The sequence below is a fragment of the Poecile atricapillus genome, chromosome 27 (genome assembly GCF_030490865.1).
Source record: "Poecile atricapillus isolate bPoeAtr1 chromosome 27, bPoeAtr1.hap1, whole genome shotgun sequence".
Lineage (NCBI taxonomy): Eukaryota > Metazoa > Chordata > Aves > Passeriformes > Paridae > Poecile > Poecile atricapillus.
In genome coordinates this window covers 3,233,367-3,256,949 of record NC_081275.1, presented here as the reverse complement: position 1 = coordinate 3,256,949, position 23,583 = coordinate 3,233,367, and the positions used below count along the sequence as shown (strand labels likewise).

At 58.4% G+C, this 23,583-nt stretch overlaps 3 protein-coding genes across 3 annotated transcripts; 1 reads left to right on the top strand and 2 right to left on the bottom strand.

Annotated features, from left to right (window-relative positions):
* Positions 1-1,688: 1,688 nt before the first annotated feature.
* On the bottom strand, positions 1,689-4,434 carry VPS25 (vacuolar protein sorting 25 homolog). The gene is made up of 6 exons (XM_058857924.1): positions 4,306-4,434; positions 4,036-4,181; positions 3,888-3,941; positions 3,413-3,501; positions 2,824-2,899; positions 1,689-2,331 (listed from the first exon to the last, which is right to left on the bottom strand). Exons 1-6 carry the CDS (start codon positions 4,350-4,352, stop codon positions 2,219-2,221), a joined length of 525 nt encoding a protein of 174 aa, XP_058713907.1. The 5' UTR covers positions 4,353-4,434; the 3' UTR covers positions 1,689-2,218.
* A 326-nt stretch (positions 4,435-4,760) lies between these two features.
* RAMP2 (receptor activity modifying protein 2) lies at positions 4,761-7,521 on the bottom strand. Its single transcript, XM_058857816.1, has 5 exons — positions 7,253-7,521; positions 6,955-7,105; positions 5,786-5,905; positions 5,294-5,396; positions 4,761-5,163 (listed from the first exon to the last, which is right to left on the bottom strand). The coding sequence occupies exons 2-5, from the start codon at positions 7,013-7,015 to the stop codon at positions 4,908-4,910; spliced, it is 540 nt and encodes a 179-aa protein (XP_058713799.1). The 5' UTR covers positions 7,016-7,105; positions 7,253-7,521; the 3' UTR covers positions 4,761-4,907.
* A 3,566-nt stretch (positions 7,522-11,087) lies between these two features.
* On the top strand, positions 11,088-23,455 carry EZH1 (enhancer of zeste 1 polycomb repressive complex 2 subunit). Its single transcript, XM_058857817.1, has 20 exons — positions 11,088-11,154; positions 11,657-11,777; positions 12,126-12,254; positions 12,539-12,658; positions 13,165-13,285; positions 13,965-14,138; positions 15,012-15,114; positions 15,380-15,543; positions 16,315-16,406; positions 16,973-17,147; positions 17,580-17,776; positions 18,196-18,287; positions 18,821-18,861; positions 19,280-19,405; positions 19,915-20,093; positions 20,586-20,681; positions 21,029-21,110; positions 21,242-21,322; positions 21,886-21,970; positions 22,080-23,455. The coding sequence occupies exons 1-20, from the start codon at positions 11,144-11,146 to the stop codon at positions 22,138-22,140; spliced, it is 2,250 nt and encodes a 749-aa protein (XP_058713800.1). The 5' UTR covers positions 11,088-11,143; the 3' UTR covers positions 22,141-23,455.
* Positions 23,456-23,583: the final 128 nt, after the last annotated feature.

Genomic DNA, 23,583 nt, shown 5'->3' with positions numbered 1-23,583 from the left:
ACAGCCTCAGCAGTGACATCTCAGCCTCAGCAGTGACACCTCTCTGCAGCAGCACTGCCCAGCCCAGGGAAGCTGGTCCCACAGGGTCCCCACAGGTACAGCTGGATGTGGCCTCTGGTAACCAGCCCAGAGGGTGTGGAAAAGGAATTTTACACAATGTCCACTCTGCAGAGGGGACGTACTCTTCCTCCTCCTCCTTCTCCCCCCCCTCACTGAGTAAGCAACTAAATAGGAAGCTGAAAAAGAGAAGGGAATTGCTGCCAGGAGTGCCTTGGAATGAAAAGCTGGTTTTAGGCTTATCTAATGTCACATCAGCCATTTCCTAAGAAGGGAGCAAATTTAATTAAGAACACAGACTCCCTCAAGGACAGCCAGGTTACATACGGCACTCCTAGCCTGGAACACGGTGCTGGGAGGTCGGCATCGTGCACACAGACAGCAAGAACAGACACTCCAGGCCGGCTGCTGAAGGCTCATTGTTTGGGATCAAATGCAGACACCTTCAGGCACAGCACCCTGGCTCTCTGCAGGGGAACAGGAGCAGCAGGGCAGGCAGAGCAACCACAGAGGGAAGGGAAAATGCAGGTGGCATGGGGAGGAAAGCTGAGGCAGATCTTGGACATGGAAACAAACCCAGGGCAGACACTGGGAGCACATAAATCCTACACACAGACTTTGGTGGCTGCAGACATAGAGGGATGATCCCTGATCAAGCAGAGACTGTGCCAGCTGTGGGGACAGATGCACTGCAGAGCTCGTGGGACATGCCATGGCACAGCCTTTGAGCTGGCTTTGCTCAGCACTGTCAGTGCACAGCAGGACCATGACAGAGCTTGTAGGGATGGTGGTCCTCAGAAAAGAGCCCACACTAGCCCATTGTGCCAGTGACTCATCAGAAGCACTGCTGTGCCTGGCATGGAGAGGAAGCCTGGGCTCCAGCACAGTTCCAGAGCAATGTGCCCACACCAGGGCAGCACATCCCATCGAGTTCAGGTCAATGGGCTCCTGCTACAAAACAAATTTTTACATTTCACAGCCCCTAGACTCCAGCATCTCGCTGCCATCAGCTGTCAGGAGCAGGTGAGCCAGTGCTGGGCTGTCCCCGAGGGCAGGGAACGCCAGACAGGGGCAGACAGTGGCAGCCTGTGGGGTGCAAGTGTCATCTGCTCTGCTGGACCCCCAGACTGACCACACTGACCTGACCTGAGGTCACTCCAGCACTGCTCCCAAGCTCTGCCAGTGCCATGCACACAACAATCAGGGCAAGGTGATCCTGTCCCAGCACAGCCATCTGCTTCCCCAGGACTGACAGGGTCAGCAACTGCACCTGGGCCACGGTTTCTGACAAGGTGAGGACTTTGTTATCAGCACTGAGAGCCTAAAGCTGAGTCATCCCTCTCCCAGCCACAGTGGTACAGAGCTTACCCATCACCTCTGCACAAGCCCAGGGGCTTCCAGCAGGCTGCACATGCAAATTTAAAGTAAATGTTATCCTGAGGAGGGCAGTGAGTGTCCCCACAGGCCACAACTCTGTCAAGTGGAAAAATGCACTTGTGCTGCTGCTTCCCACCCTGGAACCACTGCATTTCCCTGGGGCAGCGAGGAAATATGACTGAAGGGCAGAAATGTGGTACACTGCTCAGTTTTGCTTCTGATGGAAAAATAAAGAGAGATGAAAATAGCCAGGCTGCTCTATAAATACATCTCATTTTAATCACCTGAAATTAGTTCCCTGGCTTCCCCCAGCCTGCTTGGCAGCAAGTGCATTTCCTTATGCCACTGAGGGCTTCCACAGTGTGGCAATAATGGCCAGTCCCCAGCTCCTGCCTCGCCCCTGGCACTGCAGCAGGACTGCAGGACCCAGGCTCGTGGCTGGCAGGGATACAGGGGGGCCTTTGAGGCCAAGCTTGACCAGCCAGCTGGGACTGCTTCGAGGCCATCACAGGAACAGGGACCAGCAGCAGTCCAGTTTCACTTCTGGGTGGTCCCTCCCAGAACTGCCTAGAGCAGCTTTAGCCTCTCAAGCACATCAACAGGGAGAACAGACAGACAGAGGACCTCAGGATAATCCTAAGTCTTTGGAAGGGCTCGCAGACTCATCTTGACCCAAGAAATCCCAAGATGCAGCTACTTGCAGTCACAGTTTGAAGCCAGGCCCAGAGAGCAATGCTTGGCTGCGAGAGCTGAGACTGCAGTGGGCAAGGGGAGGAGACTCCTGTCAGAAGAACTTGACGCCTCGGCCGTCATCCAGCGTGATAATCTCAGCCTTGTGCTCCTGCTGCAAGGCTTGCAGGGCTCGGAGCAGTGTAGCCTCATCCAAGCCGTGAAACTCTAGGGAAGGACAACAGGAAAAAAAATAACATCAGGAAACAAACAGGCTTGTGAAGTCCAGAGACTGGGGGCAGTGATGCTGAGGGCTCTGAAGAGCACCGGAACACTACAGCAAATCCAGAGTCACGGCTACACTGACAAGCTCATCTCGACATCTCTGCTTTGGGAACAGAGCCTAAAGGTCAACAGACAGCAGTGATGAGTCACAGCAGCCTGGAATGCAAAGCAGGAGCTTGTCTTGAAAACAAAACACCCCTTACCACGCCAGATAAAATGATAGGCACTGGGGAAAATGCAATTACAGAGGGGGATGTTCCTGCAAAGTGATAAAAGCCTTTGGAGCAGCACGTGTCAATGGTAGGAAAGGGTGACTTTGCATCTGAAATTTCAAAATATTTAATCCACAAAACTTTAGTCTGACAGTCAACTGTCTCCATGCCCCAATCCAGTGTGCTCTGAAAACCTGCTCCAGAACATGAGCCCCAACTTTACCTTCATTCTCTGTATCATCTCCACTGACCAGTTCGTACAGTGTGAACACAGAGTTGGTCAGGCCATTCTTTGACACCTGGAAACACAAAAGCAATATAGCAGATTTCATCCGTGTGGCTGAACATCCTTGCCCGGTCTCTCACACATCCTGGAGCGTGTAACACAGAGCGTGATAAACGTGATAAACTTGATAAACAGGAGCACCCTGGACACACGCTGGGGCAGAGGAGTCAGGAGGTGCAGGCTGAGGGAATGAAGACAGTTCCTTTCCTGCTGTTTTGCTCTTCCTGCCTGTGTGTTTCACAGTGAGGACCTGGGACATACAGAGGGCAGGCAGTGACGCTGCCCTGCCCTCAGCACGGGACAGCCAACGGAACCGAGGGTGGACAACACCACCCACCGCTCACACTGTGGCTCACAGCAAGTGACAAACTGCTAACAAGTCCTCCCCTCTCTGCAACAGAGAGAAGTGCAAGGAGAAAGGTAAAAGCAGTGAGGAAGCAAGCAGTGGTCTTTTCCAAATGGCAACCAGGACGCCCCATCCTCATGGACACAGCCTGCTCTGGGTGTGTGGTCCCTGTGCTCTCACCCATTGATAGATGAGCTTTCCCCATTCTTCTGGTCTCTTCCACATGATCAGGAAGCTGGTTTTGTTTTTATCTAACCATTCCAGGTTCCCTAGAAACAACAGGGAACAGGGATTTAAGCAGAGCACAAGTCAGAAACAAGGACATGCAGATTTCAGGACACATGCAAACACTGCACCCAGAGGCAGCCTCGCGGACCAGCCCCTGCCCTACAGTCCACGCCGACTTCCTAAACATTGCCGTGTCTACAGACAGTGATTTCTCTGTCGAGCCCTCTCTTTCCCACCCAGCTAAACCCGCCTGCAAAGGCAGGGCCGTGTCCTGGAGAGCCGCGAGCAGGCCCGGCCCGAGCAGCTGATCCAGAGCCGGGGACGGGCAAGCCCCGGCCCCGGAGCTGCCCTGGGGCTGCTGCCCTCCCTGCCCTGCGCTCCGCGGGGAGCAGGGACGGACGGACGGACGGACGGACGAGGCACCCACCGTTCTTGCGGAGCTCCTCCAGCACCACCTGGATGGATTCCAGCGGCAGCTTCCCTGGGCGCGGGTTAAGGAAGCGTGGACGGAGGTGTGGGGCAGGGGCTCGGGGGCCGCGGGCGGTGGGGCCGCGGGCAGCGGGCCCAAAGGATACGCTGGAGGCGGTGGTTGGCGAAGAGCGGAATGTCCTGAGCCTCCCGCACCGTCATGGCGGGCAGCCGGTGCTGCTGGCTGTAGGCGAGCGCCAGCGCGCACCAGGCCGCCAGCTGCTTCTGCCGCGTCTCGCCATTGGGCTGCAGCCTGTGGGGTCGGGTCAGCACGGCGGCGGAGGGGCACCGGCACCGGCACCGGCACCCCCGGCCCGCGCCCGCGGCGCCCGAGCTCCCCGCCCCGTCCCACCCCCCCCGGCCCCGGCTGTGCTCACGTGAAGAAGGGCGGGAAGCTGTACTGCCAGGGCCACGCGAAGCTCATCGCCGCCACTGCCGCCGCCGCCACCGGAACCGCCGCCGCCGCTTTCCGCCCCGCCCCGCCCCGCTTCCGGCCCCACGCGGGCCCCGCCCCCGCCAGCAGGACACGCCCCCATGGGGGCACGCCCCGAGAGACCACACCCTCAAGAGACCACGCCCCCGGAGAACACGCCCCCATAGACCACGCCCCTCGGGAAGACCATGCCCCCCGAGTGATCACGCCCCTCGTGTAGCCCCGCCCCTCGGGCCGGCCCCGGTTCTGGTGGCCGGTGGTGGTCCCGGTGTCCCGCCGGTTGTGTTCCCTACGGCAAAAAGCTGCCGGCAGGCCCGTGCTAGGAGGGCGCTGGCGGTGGGAGGTGGCCGGGGCGGGGGCCGTGGAGGGATCAAGCGGCCGAAGAACCAGCGCCAGGCGTGGAGGGAGAAACGTTTAATCCCGGGCCGCAGGGTGGGGAAGGCGCAGGAGGAACCGGCCGCCTCAGCAGCGCGGGTTGGTAGCCCCGAGAGCCCACCGGGCGGTTCGGGTGGTCGGGCAGCCCCACAGTGGGACGGGAGGGCAGCTCTAGGCCTGCGCCTTGCCGTCCTTGCTGCGCCAGATGACCAGGGTGACAAGGAAGGGGATGAGGCAGATGGGTGCGATGATCATGGCCAGGAGCACATCTTCGGGCGGGTCGAAGTACACTGGATGCTCCAGGGTGCAGTTGTGGAAGTAGAGGTAATGGCTCTGGAAGATGTACTGCTCGGCCAGGGCGTTGGGGTAGCTGTAGTTCAGGTGCTCGGCCCAGTCCTCCAGGCAGGCCCGCAGCTCGCTGTAGGGCCTGGGAACAGAGCGGGGACACGGGCAGGGGATGGGATACCAGAGGCACAGAGCCCAGACCAGCACTGCCCTTCTGGACTGCCCAGCCCCTGCACCCTGCTATGACAGGGGAAGGTCCTGCTGCCCCGTACCTGCTGATGACTTTCCACTCGCACATCTCTGATGTCGTCACATTGCTCATCAGCTCGACGAAGTAATTCCAGCACTGCTGTGTGAGGTCGATGTAATTCCCCACTGTGAGGAAAAGTGCTGAGCACAGGCAGCATGCCTCTGCCCACAGTGCATCCCTGCCTGACCCTGCTGCCAGGTGACACCTGGCATCTGGAGCCATGCCCAGGCCACTGGGAGAGACGTCAGCACAGTGAGGGATGGATCCCACAGCAGTCCTGGGATGCTGCGTGGAGCCTGCAGCAGCCCAGGGCAATGCCAGGGGCACAGAGAGAGGACAGGCTGCTGGCTGCCCCCACTGTGGGCAGTGGCAGGGAGAGCTTCATGGCATGTGCCAGCTATTTTTGGGATGGCTAAGGGAAAGGAGGGGTCATTCTGTGGCACAGGGCTAGCCCTGGCCAGGTCACCATTTGTCCTACAGTGCTGCCTGGCCTTCACTGAACCCCAACACTCACCCATAAGCTGGGCTGTCCTGTTGGACATGGCCATGGGTGGGCTTGTCCCAGCATCCTGGCTGAAGCTCGTTGTTGTTGTTGTCACGGAGTCCGTCTGATAAAGGCCAGCCCCCAGGAGCACTGCAGAGGGAGGGACACAGGGTGAGACGGAACATAGGGTCTGGGGGGGGTAAGAGTGCTGACAGGGCTCCAGCTGACGAGAGCTGCCCTGGCTGGGTCTACAGGAAATAACTGCTTTTGGGTGTCCCTCAAGGGACACTGGAGCCAGCAGGTGGGGCACAGGGAGCCAGAGCCTGGCACATGCCAGGGCTAGGGTGTCCAGCTCCCCATATGGGCAGGGACTGTGGGGAGGGGCTAGCCAGGCTGCAGGCAGCTATCCAAAGGTTTGGAGGGGCTGTTTAGGGGCTACAAACCCTGAGCCACGGTCACAGCATGGGGGTAGACTGGGACCCCCACCCATGGGGAGCCAGCGTGGTGCTGCGTTGCAGTCGGACAGGGCTGGGCAGGAAGAGGAAGCACTGGCCACAGCACAGTGCTGGAGAGAACTGCTGGAGTGTCCCTCCGCCTGCCATCAGTCCCACACCCAGCACAGCCTGCCAAGGGCGTGGGGCATGTCTCGCCTGGCCCACGGGAGCCCCATGGCTCAAGAAAACTCCCTGATCAATCTTCTGCCCTTGGCTGTGGGCCTGAAGTGTGGGGCACTGATGCTGGCTCTGTGCTGAATTGCCAGAGTGGGCCCGGCTTGGTCTCCTTGCGGGGAGCTCTGGCACAGCTGGACACTGGCCACGGGGTGCTCCTGGGCTGGTACACTGGCTGTGGTAAGGGCAGCCCACCCTGTCCTGATCCCTGTCCCTGATGGCCCCATCCAGCCCCGCTACGGGTGCTACAGCTCCTGTCCCAGCCCTTTGCAGGGGCTCTCTGCCGGATCGTGGATGAGGGTGGTGGGAGCCGCCCCTCAGCACCTGGTGCTCACCTGCCACTGCCCCCCGGCCATGCTAGCGCTGTCTGCCCCAGCTAACCTCGGCGCTGACAGGCTGGTCCCATCTTGGGGTGGGGCGATGGGGCGGGCTGCGTCAGGACCCTGGCCCCAGGCCCCACGAGTGGGAGGGCGGCCACGTGCGGGGTGGTTGGGGCTGCGGAGCCCCCGGCGCCGCGCCCCTCGCACTTACCCCAGAGCAGCAGCAGCCCTCGGGAGACGCGGCCGGAGCTCATGTGCGCGCGCGGTGCCATCCTGCCAAAGCCTGCCGGCTAACGACCGGGACAAGGATTTCAATGGAAATAACAGGAAGCAACTCCTTTCCTCTGACAGGGGCAGTTTGACTACAGGAGACGTGTGAAAAATGAGATTGCTCAGTGCTGCTCTGAAGCGGCTCTCCCGGCGGGACCCTGCGTTGTCCCCGTGCGGTGCCGGCCCCCGCGGGCATCGCTCCCGCACCCCGGCACCCACGACACCCGCGCCTCACCCACCGGCCTGGAGGATCCAGTCCCTGCACAGCACGTCCAGCGTTACGAGGCCGCGATTTGTTTACTTGTGTATTTCTCTTTAATCCTGTCTGGGCTGGGTTGTGAAATCCCTCGTCTCCTGCGTGGAGGGCAGGCAGCCCAGCAGCGGGGGGAGTGGACGGGAAAGCATAATGTCCCCGGACGGGCGCTGCCGCCCGGGAATGGGGGCGGCAGGGGGACCCACGGCCCCAAAACCGCAGCTTCTGGTTCACCCGGGCCCCACAGGAGCCACTGCCGGGGCAGCCCCAGTTCCTGCCCGTGGCCAAGGAGGGAAGGGTGATGACACAACCTACCCCCAGGCACGAGGCCGAGGAGGTGGGGAGAGGGCAGACACTTGGCCGACCCTGGCAGTCCTTGGCTCCACTGCCTTCCTCCTGCACTGACCAGCCTGGCGCCTGCTTGACTCTGCCAGAGCCCCCCTTCCTGGAGCAGTTCCCGTCCAGGGGCCCATGTCGCCCGAGGTTGTCACCGAGGGTGACTTCAGCCCGCGGCTCTGGGGCATTCCTACACGGGACCTTTCACACCTGGCCGGGGCAGAGCGCAGCCCAAAGCCTCCCCTTTAGCAGCCGCCTGCAGGCACGCAGAGCAGGGACTGGACTGCAGTGAAGAGCAGCTCGAAGGGACCCTCCCTGCTGTGGATCGCGCTGGGCTTCAGCTCCCCAGCAAAGGTCCTGGCAGAGCTGTCTGATGCTTCCCGGGCTGCAGCAGCCACCTTCTGCGGGCCAGTGGCCACATCTGGAAGTCATCCCCAGCACTCCAGTGGCTGCAGGGCTGGAGCCCCCGGTGACTCCTTCTGGTGGAGCCGGCGGAGCCTCCAGCCGGGTGGCAGGAGCCACTGCCAGGGAGACACCCAATGATCTCAGCGCGGCCCCAGGGCTGGGACGGCCGCCCCCCTCCTGGGCCATCCGGAGGGGATGGGCAGGGACAGGACGGTGGCTGCCTGCCAAGGGCCTGGGCTCCCCACCCAGACTGGCATCCCCGGAGTTCCCTGCCAGCCCCCACTTGGGGTGTGGAGGAAGGGGACCAGCCAGTGCAGGGTCAGTTGCCTGAGACTCTACTCCCAGTGTTCCCCCCAGGCAGATGGAGGCATCTGGAGCCCAGTGCTCAGCCTCCCCTCGTGCCATGGGACCCACTCCAACCCCAGGGAATCCCAAACTCCCCATCTCTGCTCTGTCACTCTCACCCTCAGTCCTCTCCTCTGACTCATTAGTTGCCAGGATTGGGAGGGAAGGAGGCTGTCACTGGCCCCTCAAAGACCTGGGGGGCACCCAGGAGATGGGCACCTTCTCCCTGGGATTTGAACCCCTTTCTGGGCTCTGCCAAGTGTGAGGGCAGCTGCAAGGGGCACCAGGCATTGAGTGTGGACCTGCCGGAAGGTGTCGAGGATGGCCCCAGGCCAGGGCAGGAGAGCAGCTGGGTGCCATTGGGAGCTCGCTGTAGGTGCTGTGGAGGGGACAGCATGAGGCCAGCCAGCAGGGCAGGGGACACATCCCTGCGATGGTCCTGCTCTGAGTGTGCCTGCAGCACTGCTGGTGGATGGGGAGGACAGCCAGGATGGCAGTAGGGCAGCTCTGCTCACCATCCTCATCCAGTAGTCACCTGGAAGGACAGACTGTGCCATTGGTGGTAGGACCTGTTGGACCATGTGAGGTCCAAGGGGTGCTGGACATTGCCCTGCCAGTGGTAGAGCCCCCCACTACTACTGCTGCAGAAGCCAGGGATGGAGCCACATGGGACATGGCACCAGGGTATTACCTTCATCCTTGAGATCCCCACGCTCAGTGTTCCCGTGCCCTGCAGCAAGGAGACACAGGATGCCACGGCTGCACAGCCAGGATCAGCCCCAGTGCCCAGTTGGTGGTCCCAGTACATCAGAGACCCCTTCTCCTCCTGCCAGGCCAAGCTGAGCACAGCAGAGGTGAAAGGGCTAAGGGAGCACGGGCCTCCTGGCTCTGCCTTGGCCTTTGCAGGCTGGAAGAGTTTATAAACCAACACTAGCCCTGGGGGCAGAGAAGTGTATGGCAAACCCTGCTCAGAGATCCTCCAAAAGAAGGCCAGGAGGGGCCAGGTGAGCCGTCCCCCAGCACAGCTGCACTGGGACAGAGGAGAGAAATGGGTCAGGGGATCTCGGTGGGGACTCGCTGTCTGCTAGACACTGTGCCCACCCCGCTGGGGCCTCCGTGCAGCACCCCCAGCTGCCTCTGCCGCACCCGCGGGAGCAGAGACAGGACCATGCAGAAGAGCACCTGTAGGCCAGGGAGCATCCTCATCCTCCGGACAGCGGGATCCCTGAGCCCCGGCTGGGGCTCCCCGGGCATCAATCCCGGACCCCGGCCCGTCCCAGCACTGTCTGCCCGCTCCCAAATCAACGCCCGGGAAGGTCGGGGGACGCCGGGCCCCCGCCCCACCTGACTCAGCGGAGCTCCCAGATGCGGGCGGCATGCAGGGCTGCGGGAGCGGGCCGGCCCTGCTCGTCCCCCGCAGTCACCCTGCCGGAGCCGCGGGGAAGGGGTGCCCCGGGGCAGCCGGCACTCCGCACCGACTACGGACGGCCGGGGCCCCGCCGGGGCAGGAGCCAGCTCCCTCCGCTCCCCAGCGCCGGGGCCCCCGGGGCAGGAAAGCTGCCGCCAGCAGCCGCTTCCTGCCCGGCGCCGCCACAGGGAGGCCCGGCGGTGGGGCCAGAGGGACCCGGCACCACCGGGACATCTCGTCGGGGAGCGCGGCCACGCCGGGCAAGGCTGTCCCGGGGCCCGGAGGGCGGTGGAACCGGCCGGGAACGGCGCTGTCCCAGCAAGCGCTTCCCGCGGGACCAGGCCGGGCCCGCAACAGGGGCCGGGGCCGGGAGGGCCCGGGAACACCGAGAATGGGCGGGCACGGCAGCGAGCAGCTGCGCTTAACCCGTTCCCTGCAGCCGATCGGGGTGTCCTCCAGGCTAGAACGGGTCCGCTCCACCGGGGCGGGGCAGGCCATGCGCCCCAGCCCCAACTGCACCGGCGGCGGCGACACGGGCGGGGCCTGGGGATGTGAGGGGCGGGGGCCTGAGGCGGGCCCGGGGCGGGGACCGGAGCGGGGAACGGAGCCTGAGGCGGGCCGGGGCGGGGACCGGGGTGGGGACCGGAGCCTGAGGCGGGCCGGGGCGAGGAGCGGGGCGGGGACCGGGGCCTGAGGCGGGCCGGGGCGGGGACCGGGGCGGGGATCGGAGCCTGAGGCGGGCCGGGGTGGAGACCGGGGCGGGGAGCGGAGCCTGAGGCGGGTCAGGGCGGGGAGCGGGGCGGGGAGCGGGGCGGGGAGCGGGGCGGGGAGCGGGGCGGGGAGCGGGGCGGGGAGCGGGGCGGGGAGCGGGGCGGGGAGCGGAGCCTGAGGCGGGGAGCGGGGCGGGGAGCGGAGCCTGAGGCGGGGAGCGGGCGGGGAGCGGGGCGGGGAGCGGAGCCTGAGGCGGGGAGCGGAGCCTGAGGCGGGGAGAGGGGCGGGGAGCGGAGCCTGAGGCGGGGAGCGGGGCGGGGAGCGGAGCCTGAGGCGGGGAGCGGGGCGGGGAGCGGAGCCTGAGGCGGGGAGCGGGCGGGGAGCGGGGCGGGGAGCGGAGCCTGAGGCGGGGAGCGGGGCGGGGCGGAGCGGGGAGCGGGGCGGGGAGCGGAGCCTGAGGCGGGGAGCGGGGCGGGGAGCGGGGCCTGAGGCGGGGAGCGGGGCGGGGAGCGGAGCCTGAGGCGGGGAGCGGGGCGGGGAGCGGGGCGGGGAGCGGAGCCTGAGGCGGGGAGCGGGGCGGGGAGCGGGGCGGGGCGGGGAGCCTGAGGCGGGGAGCGGGGCGGGCCGGCGCGCGCGCAGTGTGGCGGGGGCGCGCGGCCTCCCCCTGTCGCGATGGCCGAGCAGTGAGTGCGGGCGGGGCCGGGGGGTCCCGGGGGCAGCGGGTCCCCGTGGTACCGGGGGCAGGGAGTTGCCGGGCTCGGACCCGCTCCCCCGGCCCGGCGGCGCCGCCGGCCTCGGTTCTCTCCGGGTCCGGTTCTCGGGCGCGGGGAGCGCTCGGGCCCGGCCGGAGCGGCAGGAAGGGCGGCTGGAGCGGACCCGCGGCTCCCCGGAGCCGTGTCCCGGGGGAGGGCGGGGACCCCGGCACCCCCCGGGCTCACGTGCTGCCCCGGGGGACAGGAGCGAGCGGTTCTGGTCATCAGAACCTCGCTGCTGTCCCGGGCCTGTCCGTGCGCTTCGGCTGTGGCTGTTCCGCAGTCAGGAGCGCTGCAGAGCGACGCCGTTATTTTGCTCGGTTTAAGTCTATGATGCATAGAGTGTTTTTTCCGTTCACGGGGGTGTTTTTCTAATATCACTTGTTTCGGGGTTGAGTTCTCCATTATTAATATTCTTTCTGTACTGTTTCAGAAAAATGGAAATTACCACTCCTCCGACATCCAAGTGTATCATGTACTGGAAAAGGAAAGTAAAGTCCGAGTACATGCGTCTGCGGCAGCTCAAGAGGTTCCAGGCGAACATGGGAGCAAAGGTACAGCCACAGCAAGGACTGGGCTGAGATGCCCCAAAAAGGCTTCATTTCAGCTCATAGTGTCTGAGTGGTGCCAGAGGGTGTCAGCAAGGTGAATTGCTAAGTTGTGCTTGACTTGCAAGCTGGATCAACAGGAAGAGATGCCACTTGTCCTCTTGCTCTGTCTTGAGCCATGTGAGCAGCAGCTGTCACACACATGAGGCCATTGAACAAACACTGGTGTAACTGCAGCAAGAGAGCTCATTTCCAGTTGGTTTTTACAGGATCTCCCTGCTGAACCCTTTCAGTGCTGTGGGAGTTCTCAGTGGGTTTCCTTAAAAGTCTGAGAGCTCCTTTCTCTCCTTTCAGGCTCTCTTTGTGGCCAACTTTGCAAAGGTTCATGAAAAGACTCAAATCCTTAATGAAGACTGGAAGAAGCTTCGAGTGCAGCCGGTGCAGCTGATGAAGCCAGTCAGTGGACACCCATTCCTGAAACAGGTGTGCAGAGGAAAAGGGGGAGCAACAGCAAGTGGGGACTGGAACCAGGACTCTGTGGGGATGTGGATGAGTTTTAGTCTGTGTTGTCCTAGGTCAGTGTCAGGCCATGCCTCACACTTCTGGAATGCAGAAATGGACAAAAAGTACCCCCAAGGCTTTTTCCTGTGATGGAGTCCACAGAGTGGATGTGGGGCTTCTGTGTTTGTTCTGAATTCAGTTTTCCTCAGGCTATGGCAGCCTCCCAGGGTGGTTCCTCACTGACCTTCTCTGTACTTGTATTCCAGTGCACTGTTGAGAGCATTTTCCCAGGATTTTCAAGCCAGACACTGTACATGAGGACTCTGAACACAGTGGCACTGGTGCCCATCATGTACTCCTGGTCCCCTCTTCAGCAGAATTTCATGGTACGTGGGAAGTGCAGGGTCTCAGTGAGGTCAGTGTCTGACTGTTGCACAGTTTCCCAACTGTGGTTCTTCGTCCCACTTGTTTCAGGCAACATCTGCTTGAGAGATGATGGAAAGTGATGCTTTAGTTGCTTGTTTTGTAGAGTCCCACAAGCCAGCCTTGTATTCACTCTACATAGCTATTCTCCTTTACACCTGACTTCTTGACAGAGTCACCATTGTTTCATAGGATTCGAGGAGTAAATATATTTTTGGGGGGATTTTGTTTGTTTGTGTTTTTTCCTAATATTTTTATTTCCCTTTGTAGGAAGAGTTTTATTTCTTTGGCAGGTCCTTTCGTTTCTTTCTGGGTTACAGTGCGATAGCACTGATGTGTCAGTGATGAGACATCTGAGCCTTTGCTCTGCAAAGGTCTGGCAGGTCTGAGGGACCAGAAAAGCCTTGGGCACAGCCCCATTGGGGTCAGCAAACACTGCTTTTCTGAGTTGTGTTTGTTCTCTCTTCAGGTGGAGGATGAAACAGTTCTGTGCAATATCCCTTACATGGGCGACGAGGTGAAGGAGGAAGATGAAACTTTCATTGAAGAGCTTATTAATAACTATGATGGGAAAGTTCATGGAGAGGAAGGTAACCTGGGAGCAGCCAGCTCTGTCCACTCCAGGCCAGGTTGGATGGGGCTTGGAGCAACCTGGTCTAGTGGCCTGTCCATGGCAGGGGTGGAAAAAGATGAGCTTTAAGATCCCCTCCAACCCAAACCTTCCTATGGTTCTGTGATTCAGTTTCTTGAAAATAACATATCCAAGTAGTTTGGGAGTCAAAAGGTGGCAGCAGCAACCAGCTTTTCTGTGGGAGTTCTCAGAGCAGGGAAACAGGATGGTGCTTGTTGTCCCTTGGAAGGGCACATTCCTGCCTTTCAATATCTCACTCCGTTTTAATGCCTGGAGTTCTCTGGAGCCAGTCCTTCTGTGTACAGGGATTCACAGGTGTCCTCTGGGATGCTGAAAATGTGCTAGAGAGGAGTAGCTCAGCAACCCTGTTCTGCTTGTTGCCATAGCCAAGAGTTTAATCAATGAAAAGCGCTGCCTGCCCCATCATAAAATTGCTCAGCGGGGAGGAAAACAGGGAAAACTGGTGTGGCCTGTCCCCATATTGCTGAAAACTGTACACCACTACTGACTCTAGGGTTAAAATCCCATCTCCCCAAAAAAACAGAAAGGCTCTGGTGGGTTGCAAAGCACATTGGATTGTGGTTTGCCATGGCAAGAAATGAGAAAGGTGGTGGCACTCCCACTTGTGTGTATTTCAGAAATGATCTCAGGGTCAGTCCTCATCAGTGATGCTGTGTTCCTGGAGCTAGTGAATGCTCTGAATCAGTACTCAGATGAGGAAGAGGAAGGACACAATGATTCTGAGGTGAAACAGGAGGATGGAAAAGAGGAGCTTCCAGTGACAAGGAAAAGAAAGCGAACTGCAGTGGAAGGTGGGTTTGGCCCCCCGAGAAGTGGGGATTATGATGGTTGTGTTTCTGTCCTGCCCGGCCTGAGCACTGGGCACTGCTCTCCTGCCATCACTGGGTTGCTATTGAGTTGCCAAGAGTAGTTCCAGCTTGATAAGTTCTGTAGCAGAAGGGAAATGGTCTGTTCTCACTGTCTTCTGTGGACAGGAGAAGAAATCACCATCTCAAAGTGTGGTGAAAAGTAATTCATATGAGTCATCTGAAAACCCACTTCCTGGTGAGATTAGCAGAGCTGGGTGTTATCTGAGAGGCTGCGGGATGTTTTCAAGGGCTTGTCTGGCAAGCACCTGTCAGGGAGGTGTGGGTGGGTCTGTTTCTGTGGGAGGCAGGGAGATGGACATTTTCAAATCCCTTCCCGACCTGCTTTCCATGTATTGGTCTTCCTCTTCCCTCTCCTGTGCCACCTGGAGTTCTTGTTGCCTAGAGGAAGTTCTGGTTTGTGGGATTTTCAAGTGTCCTCGATGACCTTCTGAATGCTGCTGGGTAATTTTGTCGTTGTCCCTGATCTGTAGTGATGCTGGTGGCATAAACACCAACACTTTCCTGGATATAGAAAAGCACTGTCTGCAAGTTCTGCCCTGGCAGAAATAAATAGTAATAGTGCTTAGGAAAAGATGGTGCTTCCATCAGTACATTGTGCTGCACTGAAAGTGGCCTAGGCACTGCTTCTGAAAATACCTCAGCCTGGTTGCAGGACACAAGGTTTATCTGTTTTGCATTGGATTACATTTCTGTCTTAAAATACAATCCTGAGCATCTCTGGAATTGCTCTGTGCAAGAAGGAAAGACCCATCCACATCAGCTTGACTGAAGAATTGTGTCTCCTCTTCTTTGTAGGTAGCAAGAAGTGTTCCAAGAAGAGGTTCCCCAATGACATGATATTCACTGCTATTTCTTCCATGTTTCCTGAGTATGGCTTCCCAGAGGATATGAAAGAAAGGTAGAAAACCCCTGCACTGGTTGTCTATTCCCTTTTTCAGGAATAGTTGAGATCTTTGTTTCAGAGGCCTGCACTGTGGGCTGGCTGGGCCACAAAGCTCAGTGCCTGCAGGCTGTGTGGGCAGAGTATGTTTTGAGAGTTAAAAACTGCAGTTTGTCCTGCAGGTAGCTGGGCCAGAGCCCGATGGACCCGGATGGTGATGCAGGCATGTAAAGCTGTCACAAATGGGGAAAGCACATCCCTGGGTGTTTGTGTTTGTCAACAGGTACCGGGAGCTCACGGAGGTGTCAGACCCCAACGTGCTGCCACCGCAGTGCACTCCCAACATCGACGGGCCGTGCGCCAAGTCGGTGCAGCGGGAGCAGTCCCTGCACTCCTTCCACACCCTCTTCTGCCGCCGCTGCTTCAAATACGACTGCTTTCTGCATCGTAAGTGCCATCTCAGCCGGACGCTTCCCTAGAGCCCTTTCTCCTCAGTTTTCCTCTGCACACCTTGCTTAGTCCGTGCTGGAGTCTCTGGAGGGTGGTGCCTCATGAGTTTGCAGTGGGGCCTTAGGAGCTGACAGGTGCCCAGAAGCATTTTGTACAGATGGCTCCGCTCTTTGCTCCCACGGATGGCAGACCGACGTGCGTGGCCGTCCCCTCTCCACGCTCAGCACGCCGCGTCCGAGCTCCCGCCAGTTTGTGCAGTAGTCCTGCCGCCACCAGACTTTGCTCTTGCTTTGCAGAAGCTCGTCAGTGAAAGGCATGAATGTTTCACTGCCAAAGTCTGGACATGCCCCTGTGTTTTGTTGCCTCCCTGGAACTTACAGCTTCGTCTTAGTCATGTTCCTGCAGTTGGTCCTGCCAAAGCCTTTTGGATACTGATTAGCTGCTGGACCTGCTGTTCTCCAGGTCTAAGGGCTTCTTTGGGAAGTCACAGGACTTTTTCCAGTGAATTATTTATTAAAATATATAATATTAATATGACGTGGTCTTTTTGTTTCAGTGTGAAAGCTGATCCTTCTCCTTTGGCCTCTCCTTCCCAAGCTGCCTGGTCCCCGTTGTGGGTTGGAGCAGGGTTACCCTGCGGGTCTGGTCGCCTCAGGCCCTGCTGTCAGGGGAACCCTCAGGAACACAGGCTTCTGCTTCCTGTCCCTTGCAGAGTGGGAGGAGACTCTTGGAGAATGCTAATAGTAAAGATAACTGTTACTTTTTCAGCTTTTCATGCTACTCCTAATGTGTACAAACGAAAGAATAGAGAGACCAAGATTGAGCCAGATCCTTGCGGCGCAGACTGTTTCCTCTGGCTGGTATGTTTCTGTGTCACTGCTTTAGAAAGCATGAGAGAAGTGCCCTGGCCAGCTCTGCTCTGCAGAGCTCTGTGGATCTTTTTCACAACTTGGATGATTTTTTCAGAATTAATTCTGGTCCTTGTTGGATTCAGAGGAGCATGAATGCAAATGCAGACCTTACCAGATGCCTATTATAGCAGATCTCCAACAAAGACTAATTCCAGAGCTGGCAGATGGGAAATTGTGTGACAGGTGATTTCTCTGGATTCAGTGCAGTGTTAGAGAAATTAAGCCCATGTTAAAAAGGAGCAGAGCGAGAAGCCAGGAGGATCCAGAGGAGTTGGCTGGGGGTTCAGGGCCAGGGAGCCTCTGCTGATGGGCAGTGATGACACAGGGAACAAAGTGGGAACCTGCAACACAAGCAGCTGGCAGGGTTTGGCACTTGCTGAAGGGACCACATGTGGCCAGCCTCATCCACCTGCTCTTAGTGGTGGCAGGACAGGGCTTGTCCCAGGGCCTGTGGAAAAGCCTTCCTGTATTCCCTGGTCATCTGCCACCTCTCTTGTCTTCTGCTCTGCTTGCAGGAAGGAGCCAAGGAGTTTGCTGCACTGCACAACCCCCGATCCAAGTGCTCAGGCCGTCGCCGCCGGCGGCACCACGTGGTGGGCGCATCCTGCTCCAACACCCCGGCTGTCACTGAGACCAGGGAGGGCGACAGCGACCGGGACACAGGCAACGAGTGGGCCTCTAGCTCCTCGGGTATGGTGCCAGTCCTGAGACAACCCACTCCTCTCTGTGTGGGCAGTGAGGGCAGGCAGCTCCTCGCAGCTGGAGTTCTCCCAGGCTCCCCTCTGCTTCCTGCACAGCTGGAGAATTTGGAGCTAGCAGTCAGTGTTCCCAACAAACCTGAGGGACACCAGCCCTGCCCTTGCTGCTGTGGGATTCACTGGGAAGGGATTCCCAGGAAGGAGGAATGTTGCTAGGCAAAGCAAGAGCTTTGCTGGGACCTGCAAAGCCCAGAGCAAGCCCTTGGCTCCTGAGCACTGTGCCTAGCCAGAAGCAGAAGTGTGGAGCTGAGACGGCAGCACAGGGTTGCAGGGCACTATGGGGGGACCACTTCACCCCAAAATCACGATGGCCAAGTGCCTTCTTCCAAGGTGTGTTTGGTTTAACATCTGCCTTTCCTGCCAGAGGCCAACTCTCGCTGCCAGACCCCGACTAAGCAGAAGCTGAGCCCGGCCTCTTCCCAGCTGTTTGCGGTGGAGACACCGCAGGAGCCCGTGGAGTGGACAGGAGCTGAGGAGTCACTCTTCCGTGTCTTCCATGGCACCTACTTCAACAACTTCTGCTCAATCGCCAGGCTGCTGGGGACAAAGACCTGCAAGCAGGTGGGTGCCCAGAGCAGGCAATGCAGCAGCAAGAGAGGGGCCAGGGCCAGAGCCACTGCCTGTTGGTTTAATTTCTCTGCCACAAACCTCCCTGAGGAAGGTGCCACATCAGTGCTTTTGGAGTTCACGGTGTTACTCTGCAGCAGTGCTGTTGGCAGACTGAGCCCTGTGTGTATTGTGGGTTCCCTCCCATGTGCAGTGTCACAGCCAGGTGTACAAGCACTGGTTTTCCAGGCAGGAGGAGGCAGTGTGCCACAGGCAGGAAAATGGGGCAGAGCTGCTGCTCTCTGGGCCCATGCCTGCGGGCCTTGCTGTGCTTACTCACATTGTCCTTGTGCTTTTGATAAAACAACTTAAATGCACTGAACTTGTTTCTTCTTTTTGCTTGTGTTCTTCTTTTTGCTTGTGTTCTTTGGTAGGTCTTCCAGTTTGCAGTGAAGGAATCACTTATAACGAAACTGCCAACAAATGAGTTAATGAATCCATCCCAGAAGAAGAAAAGGAAGCACAGGCAAGTGTTGGACAAGCTTGTTTTGTTCTTAAAATGCAACCAGATCCGCTGCTTTTTGTGCCAACGCATTCCTGGTAATCCCCATCTGGCTCCCATCTGTGCGCACGTCCTGCTGTCACATGGGGCTGCTGGTGCTGCTGCTGCTGGGCGCTGGCCCTGGCCCAGCTCCAGGGCTGCTGCTCTGGCTGGGGGCTCAGTGGCCCTGCAGCCCCAGGCTCAGCTCGAGGATAGGGCTGCTGGTCCTGGTGCCACTTCCCTCACAGCAGCCTCAGCCTCATATCCCTGACTTGTAACCCACTTTGTGTGTTGATCCCAATGTGTCCAGTATTATTTTGGCTCTGGTGTTTGGCTTAAAGAGCTTCTGCTGCAGCTGCATCACTCTCATCTCTCTCCACTTTATGGTGGCTGTTGATCATTAATGCATGAATCTGCCAGGCCCATCTCTGCTGTGCTGGCTGCTGGTGCTGAGCAGCGCTGGCCGGCTCTCCCTGATGGCAAATGCATCCCCTCAACCTTCTCTGCTCCTTTTGCAGGCTGTGGGCTGCACACTGCAGGAAGATCCAGCTGAAGAAAGGTAGCGTTGGCTGTGGCTGTGTCCTGGGAGGTTTGTGAGGGTTGAGTTCTCCAGCTCTGACTGCCGCAGTGGGATGGCCATGTCTCACTCGCCAGCCTGGCAGGTCCAGCAGCCTGGAGGGGGGTGCCTGCCCCTGGCCAGGCTCCTTGGGGTGCTGGGGGCATCATGGCTGTCCCAGTATCCACTGCATGTGCAGCAGGGTTTGCTGCAGCCAGGGGAGGCTGAGGGCTGGTGTGCAGCCCTGCTGTGGACTGGGCTGTGGTCGGTGAGCACAGCCATGTGTGCCTGTGGGAGCTGAGTGCTGCCAGCCTCCCTGCCCAGTGCAGGCAGATGGGCAGCTTGCACCTTCTTGGCTCCAGAGCCCTGCCATTACTGCAACATGCAGCTTCCAATCTTGGCATTTCTCTTCTTGTTCCAGATAATTCACCAACCCAGGTGTACAACTACCAGCCCTGTGACCACCCCGAGCATCCCTGTGACAGCTCCTGCCCTTGCATCATGACTCAGAATTTCTGTGAGAAGTTCTGCCAGTGCAACCCTGACTGTAAGAAGAGGTCAAGGACTATTGGGCAGGAAGGCAGCCAGCTCTCCTGGCACAGAGCACAGGGAGGGTGCATAGCTGGGGCTTGCTACTTTATTCCTGCACTCACTGCTCTGCCCATCCACAGCAGTTCTGTTAGCAGCCTGCTAAAGTCCAAAAGGAAATGGTTCTATGCTGCCATGCAGCTGTTGGTAGCTGAGAGACACTCCTGTTAGTGCTCATCCCTGTGTCTGTATTCTGTGGGTGCTGCTGCTGGTCTCCTGTGAGCAGGATGTGCCTCAGGCAGTTCGGGTGGGCAGTTGGGTCACTGCTCTGCCATGTTTGTTTTTCCTGTCTGGGCTTCCATTCCCAGCTCTGCAATGGAGAAAACAGCCAGACTTTATTCTGTCCCTGCCCAGAGCCTGCCAGGGCAAGATCTGGCTGAGGAGGAGCAGTTGGGGAAGAGACCCTGCATGGTCCCTCTGTTCTCTGCCAAACTTCACACTGCAAACCCATGGTCTGTGTTGCTACAGGTCAGAACCGCTTCCCAGGCTGCCGCTGTAAGACCCAGTGCAACACCAAGCAGTGTCCCTGCTACCTGGCTGTGCGGGAGTGTGACCCAGACCTCTGCCTCACCTGTGGCGCTTCAGAGCACTGGGATTGCAAGGTGGTCTCCTGCAAGAACTGCAGCATCCAGCGAGGCCTCAAAAAGGTATTGACAGCAGGGGCTGCCTCAGGGCAGAGCTGACACACATCTGCTGCTGCTGTTGTTGGGGGGGGAGCAATTTCCCTGCAGCTGCTGGAGTGCCAGAGTCTGGAAAAGAAGCTGCTCTGCCCTGGGCCTCTGTAGCACTTACTCTGGCGTAGGAATTGTGGATTTGAAAATCAGGAGATGGGAGTTACGTGAGGAATGGTGAGAGCAAGGGAGTGTATAAAGTGACTCTAGAGAAAGATTTAGTCTTGAATTCTGCTGGTCAGAGCAAGGAATTGCACATTAAAAAAAAAGGGAAATTCAGAGAAAGTTGCAGATTAGTGTATGTCAGGTCCTGTGCAGCTTCATGTAATGGTGTAAGTCTGTGTGGAGCTGTGTGTCACTATAACAAGGAGATGCTGGATGGACACTGGCTCCCCTCTGCCCCCATGATCTGTTTGCTGTGGTGCTGTATCTGCCAGCTGTGCTCATTTCCTTTCATTTTGGTTCCAGCATTTGTTGCTGGCCCCATCAGACGTGGCTGGCTGGGGGACTTTCATCAAGGAGGCTGTGCAGAAGAATGAGTTCATCTCTGAGTACTGCGGGGAGGTCAGTGCTGCTGGCCAGGCACACGGGGACTGCGTGTGGTGGGAGAGCTTCCTTTGACTGTGGGGCCAGCTGCCTTCCCTGCCTTGGCTGTGCCCATGGGCTCTCTCTGACCAGGCCTGGAGATGGAGCCTTGTGCTAGCTGGGGACATGTTTCAGTACCTCTCCCTCCACTGTGGAGGGGCCTGTTGTGTGTGTGCTGCTGCCTGAGAGCCCTGCTCTGGCCTCTGCCCCATCCCTGGGAACCCTGACAAGTTCCTGCCCATGAGGTGGGAGGGAGAGCAGGAGGCAGGCGAGCACTTGGCTCAGCCCTCAGCTGCTGAGTCTCTCAAGGTGATCTCCCTCCACAGCTCATTTCACAGGATGAGGCTGACAGGCGAGGAAAGGTCTACGACAAGTACATGTCCAGCTTCCTCTTCAACCTCAACAATGGTAACTTCCTGAGATTGCCAGGGGTGGAGAGGCCAGGGCTGCTGGCCAGGTGGGCAGGCTCAGCCCACCTCTTCCCTGGGTGACAGGCCTGGCTTTACACCATGGTTTCTTTTTTTTTTCTTTTTAAATAGATTTTGTTGTTGACGCTACTCGCAAAGGAAATAAAATCCGCTTTGCCAACCACTCGGTGAACCCCAATTGCTACGCGAAAGGTGAGGTCCCCCTGCCCAGCTGGGCCAGGCAGGCCATGGTGCTGCAAGAGCTCCAGCCCAAGCTGGGGCTACACATCTGATGTTGTATCTCTGATGTTGTATATCTCTGGTGTATCTCTGATGTTGTGTATCTCTGGTGTATCTCTGATGTTGTATATCTCTGTCTATCTCTGATGTTGTGTATCTCTGATGTTGTGTATCTCTGGTGTATCTGTGATGTTATGTATCTCTGGTGTATCTCTGATGTTGTACATCTCTGATGTTGTGTATCTCTAGTGTATCTCTGATGTTGTGTATCTCTGGTGTATCTCTGATGCTGTATATCTCTGGTGTATCTCTGGTGTATCTCTGATGTTGTATATCTCTGGTGTATCTCTGATGTTGTATATCTCTGATGTTGTGTATCTCTAGTGTATCTCTGATGTTGTGTATCTCTGGTGTATCTCTGATGTTGTATATCTCTGGTGTATCTCTGGTGTATCTCTGATGTTGTATATCTCTGGTGTATCTCTGATGTTGTGTATCTCTGGTGTATCTCTGATGTTGTGTACCTCTGGTTGCAGTTGTGATGGTGAACGGAGACCACCGGATTGGTATCTTTGCCAAGAGAGCCATCCAGGCAGGAGAGGAGCTCTTCTTTGACTACAGGTACCTTGGCCAGTGGGGACCTTGGGCTGCAGGGTTGACCCCACCCTCTGGGCAGGTTTGTGGGGAGTGTGGGAGGTCATTGCTGCAGCCACGACTTCCTGTCCTGTAGGTACAGCCAGGCAGATGCCCTGAAGTATGTCGGCATAGAGAGGGAGACGGACATCATCTGAGCTCCGGGGTGGTTCTGGCACACCTTGCTGCTGCACCTTGTAAGCAATGCCATGTTTGCTTCACGCTGACATGACTGCTGCTGTTCCTGCTGCTGTGTGTGTCACAAGTGCTACTTTCCATCCAGACACCAGAGAGACTCGGGGCAGGCGTATAAGCAGCCCCTGGGCCATGGCTGTCCCAGGGTGGTATCCCCTCTGCCCCAGCTGGCTGGGAAACGGGAACTGCCCGGCTGTGGCTGGAGTGGCACCAAGGGATGCCGGGGGATGGGAGAGCAGCACTATGCAACATGATACTTTGAGTAGGGGTGCCACTGAGCTGGGTAGAGGATGATGTTACAGTCACTGCCTGTTCTGACCCAGGGGCAGCTTCTCAGAAACTTTCCTTGGGCTTTGTGACCCCCTGGCCCTGGGAATAAAGGGGAAATATTCTCTGGCAGGGTGAGGTTTAGCCTTGGCACCCCATGCAAAAAGGAAAGAAAAAAGCACTTTAAACTAATCCTCTGCTGGTGACTGGGCCCTGTATTTTGTGGTGGAGGGATTGCAGGCATCCCAGGTGTCCTGCATCCATCAGTACCTTTGCTGGGATGTTGCTCCAGGCCTGGGACGGGGCAGGCTGGATGGGGCCTGGGGTGACCTGAAGGTTGAGGCTGTCCCCTGAGAGCCACATATGCCACCAGCCTCCTGCCTGGCCTGGTGCTGGGTGCTGGGCTGTGTTCCCCATGTCCAGGGCTGGGTTCCCAGGATGACACGGGGAGCCTGGCTGAGCCCTGACCTGGCTCCAAGGCCCCAGCCTGCTCCCAGCTGTTTAGTCCAGGAACACACAGAGGTGTGGGTTTGCTTGGGAGCCAAGCCCTCCCTGGCCCAGCCCTCACCGTGCTTTCCCAGTCCCCTGCCATGGCAGGCCAGGCTGTCTGTTTGTCCTTCCCGTTGTCCATGATGGGTCCCTGGAGCTTGGAGGTGTTTAGGTCTGTCTGGAGCAGTGCTTGTATCCCAGCACCTGCCTGAGCCTTGCTCCCTGCCACCTCCATCCGCCCAGCTCCTGCCAGCCCTGCTCTTGCCTAAGCGTCTTCTGCCACTTCGGCCATATCTGCACTATGCCAGGCTTGTGTCTGTGGTTTGTTGACGGTGAATAATGATAATAATAATGCACTTTAAATAACATGGCTTGTAGCCTTTGTCATAATAAAGTGGTAGCAAAGACCCTTCCCTGCTTGCTGGCCTCTGTTACCCTGAGCCTGTCCCCAAACTGTCCCCTGCCTGCTGGGCTCAGCCCAGCTGTCCCCGATGTGGCTCCCAGGGTCCAGGGGGAATCACGAGTGCCCCGGTGCTGCCAGCTGCCTGAATCACACTGGCTCAGGGTGGGAAGGGGGCAGAGGTGCGTGAGGGGGAGAGCAGGACATGATGTGTGTGTGCAGCAGCAGCTGCGCTGCCTCTAGCCCTGGC

Bases quoted from the DNA above. Each gene is read 5' to 3' on its own strand.
- VPS25 (XM_058857924.1), bottom strand. From the start codon at position 4,352: ATGAGCTTCGCGTGGCCCTGGCAGTACAGCTTCCCGCCCTTCTTCAC. The intron at 2,900-3,412 runs GTGAGAGCACAG...TTGTGTTTCCAG, and splicing joins GAAAGCTCATCTATCAATGG to GTGTCAAAGAATGGCCTGAC. The intron at 2,332-2,823 runs GTAAAGTTGGGG...GTCCTTCCCTAG, and splicing joins AGATGATACAGAGAATGAAG to AGTTTCACGGCTTGGATGAG.
- RAMP2 (XM_058857816.1), bottom strand. From the start codon at position 7,015: ATGGCACCGCGCGCGCACATGAGCTCCGGCCGCGTCTCCCGAGGGCTG. The intron at 5,397-5,785 runs GTGAGTGTTGGG...TTTTCCTCACAG, and splicing joins CAGGACAGCCCAGCTTATGG to TGGGGAATTACATCGACCTC. The intron at 5,164-5,293 runs GTACGGGGCAGC...CTCTGTTCCCAG, and splicing joins GAGTGGAAAGTCATCAGCAG to GCCCTACAGCGAGCTGCGGG.
- EZH1 (XM_058857817.1), top strand. The intron at 21,111-21,241 runs GTAACTTCCTGA...CTTTTTAAATAG, and splicing joins CCTCTTCAACCTCAACAATG to ATTTTGTTGTTGACGCTACT. The intron at 21,323-21,885 runs GTGAGGTCCCCC...CTCTGGTTGCAG, and splicing joins CCCCAATTGCTACGCGAAAG to TTGTGATGGTGAACGGAGAC.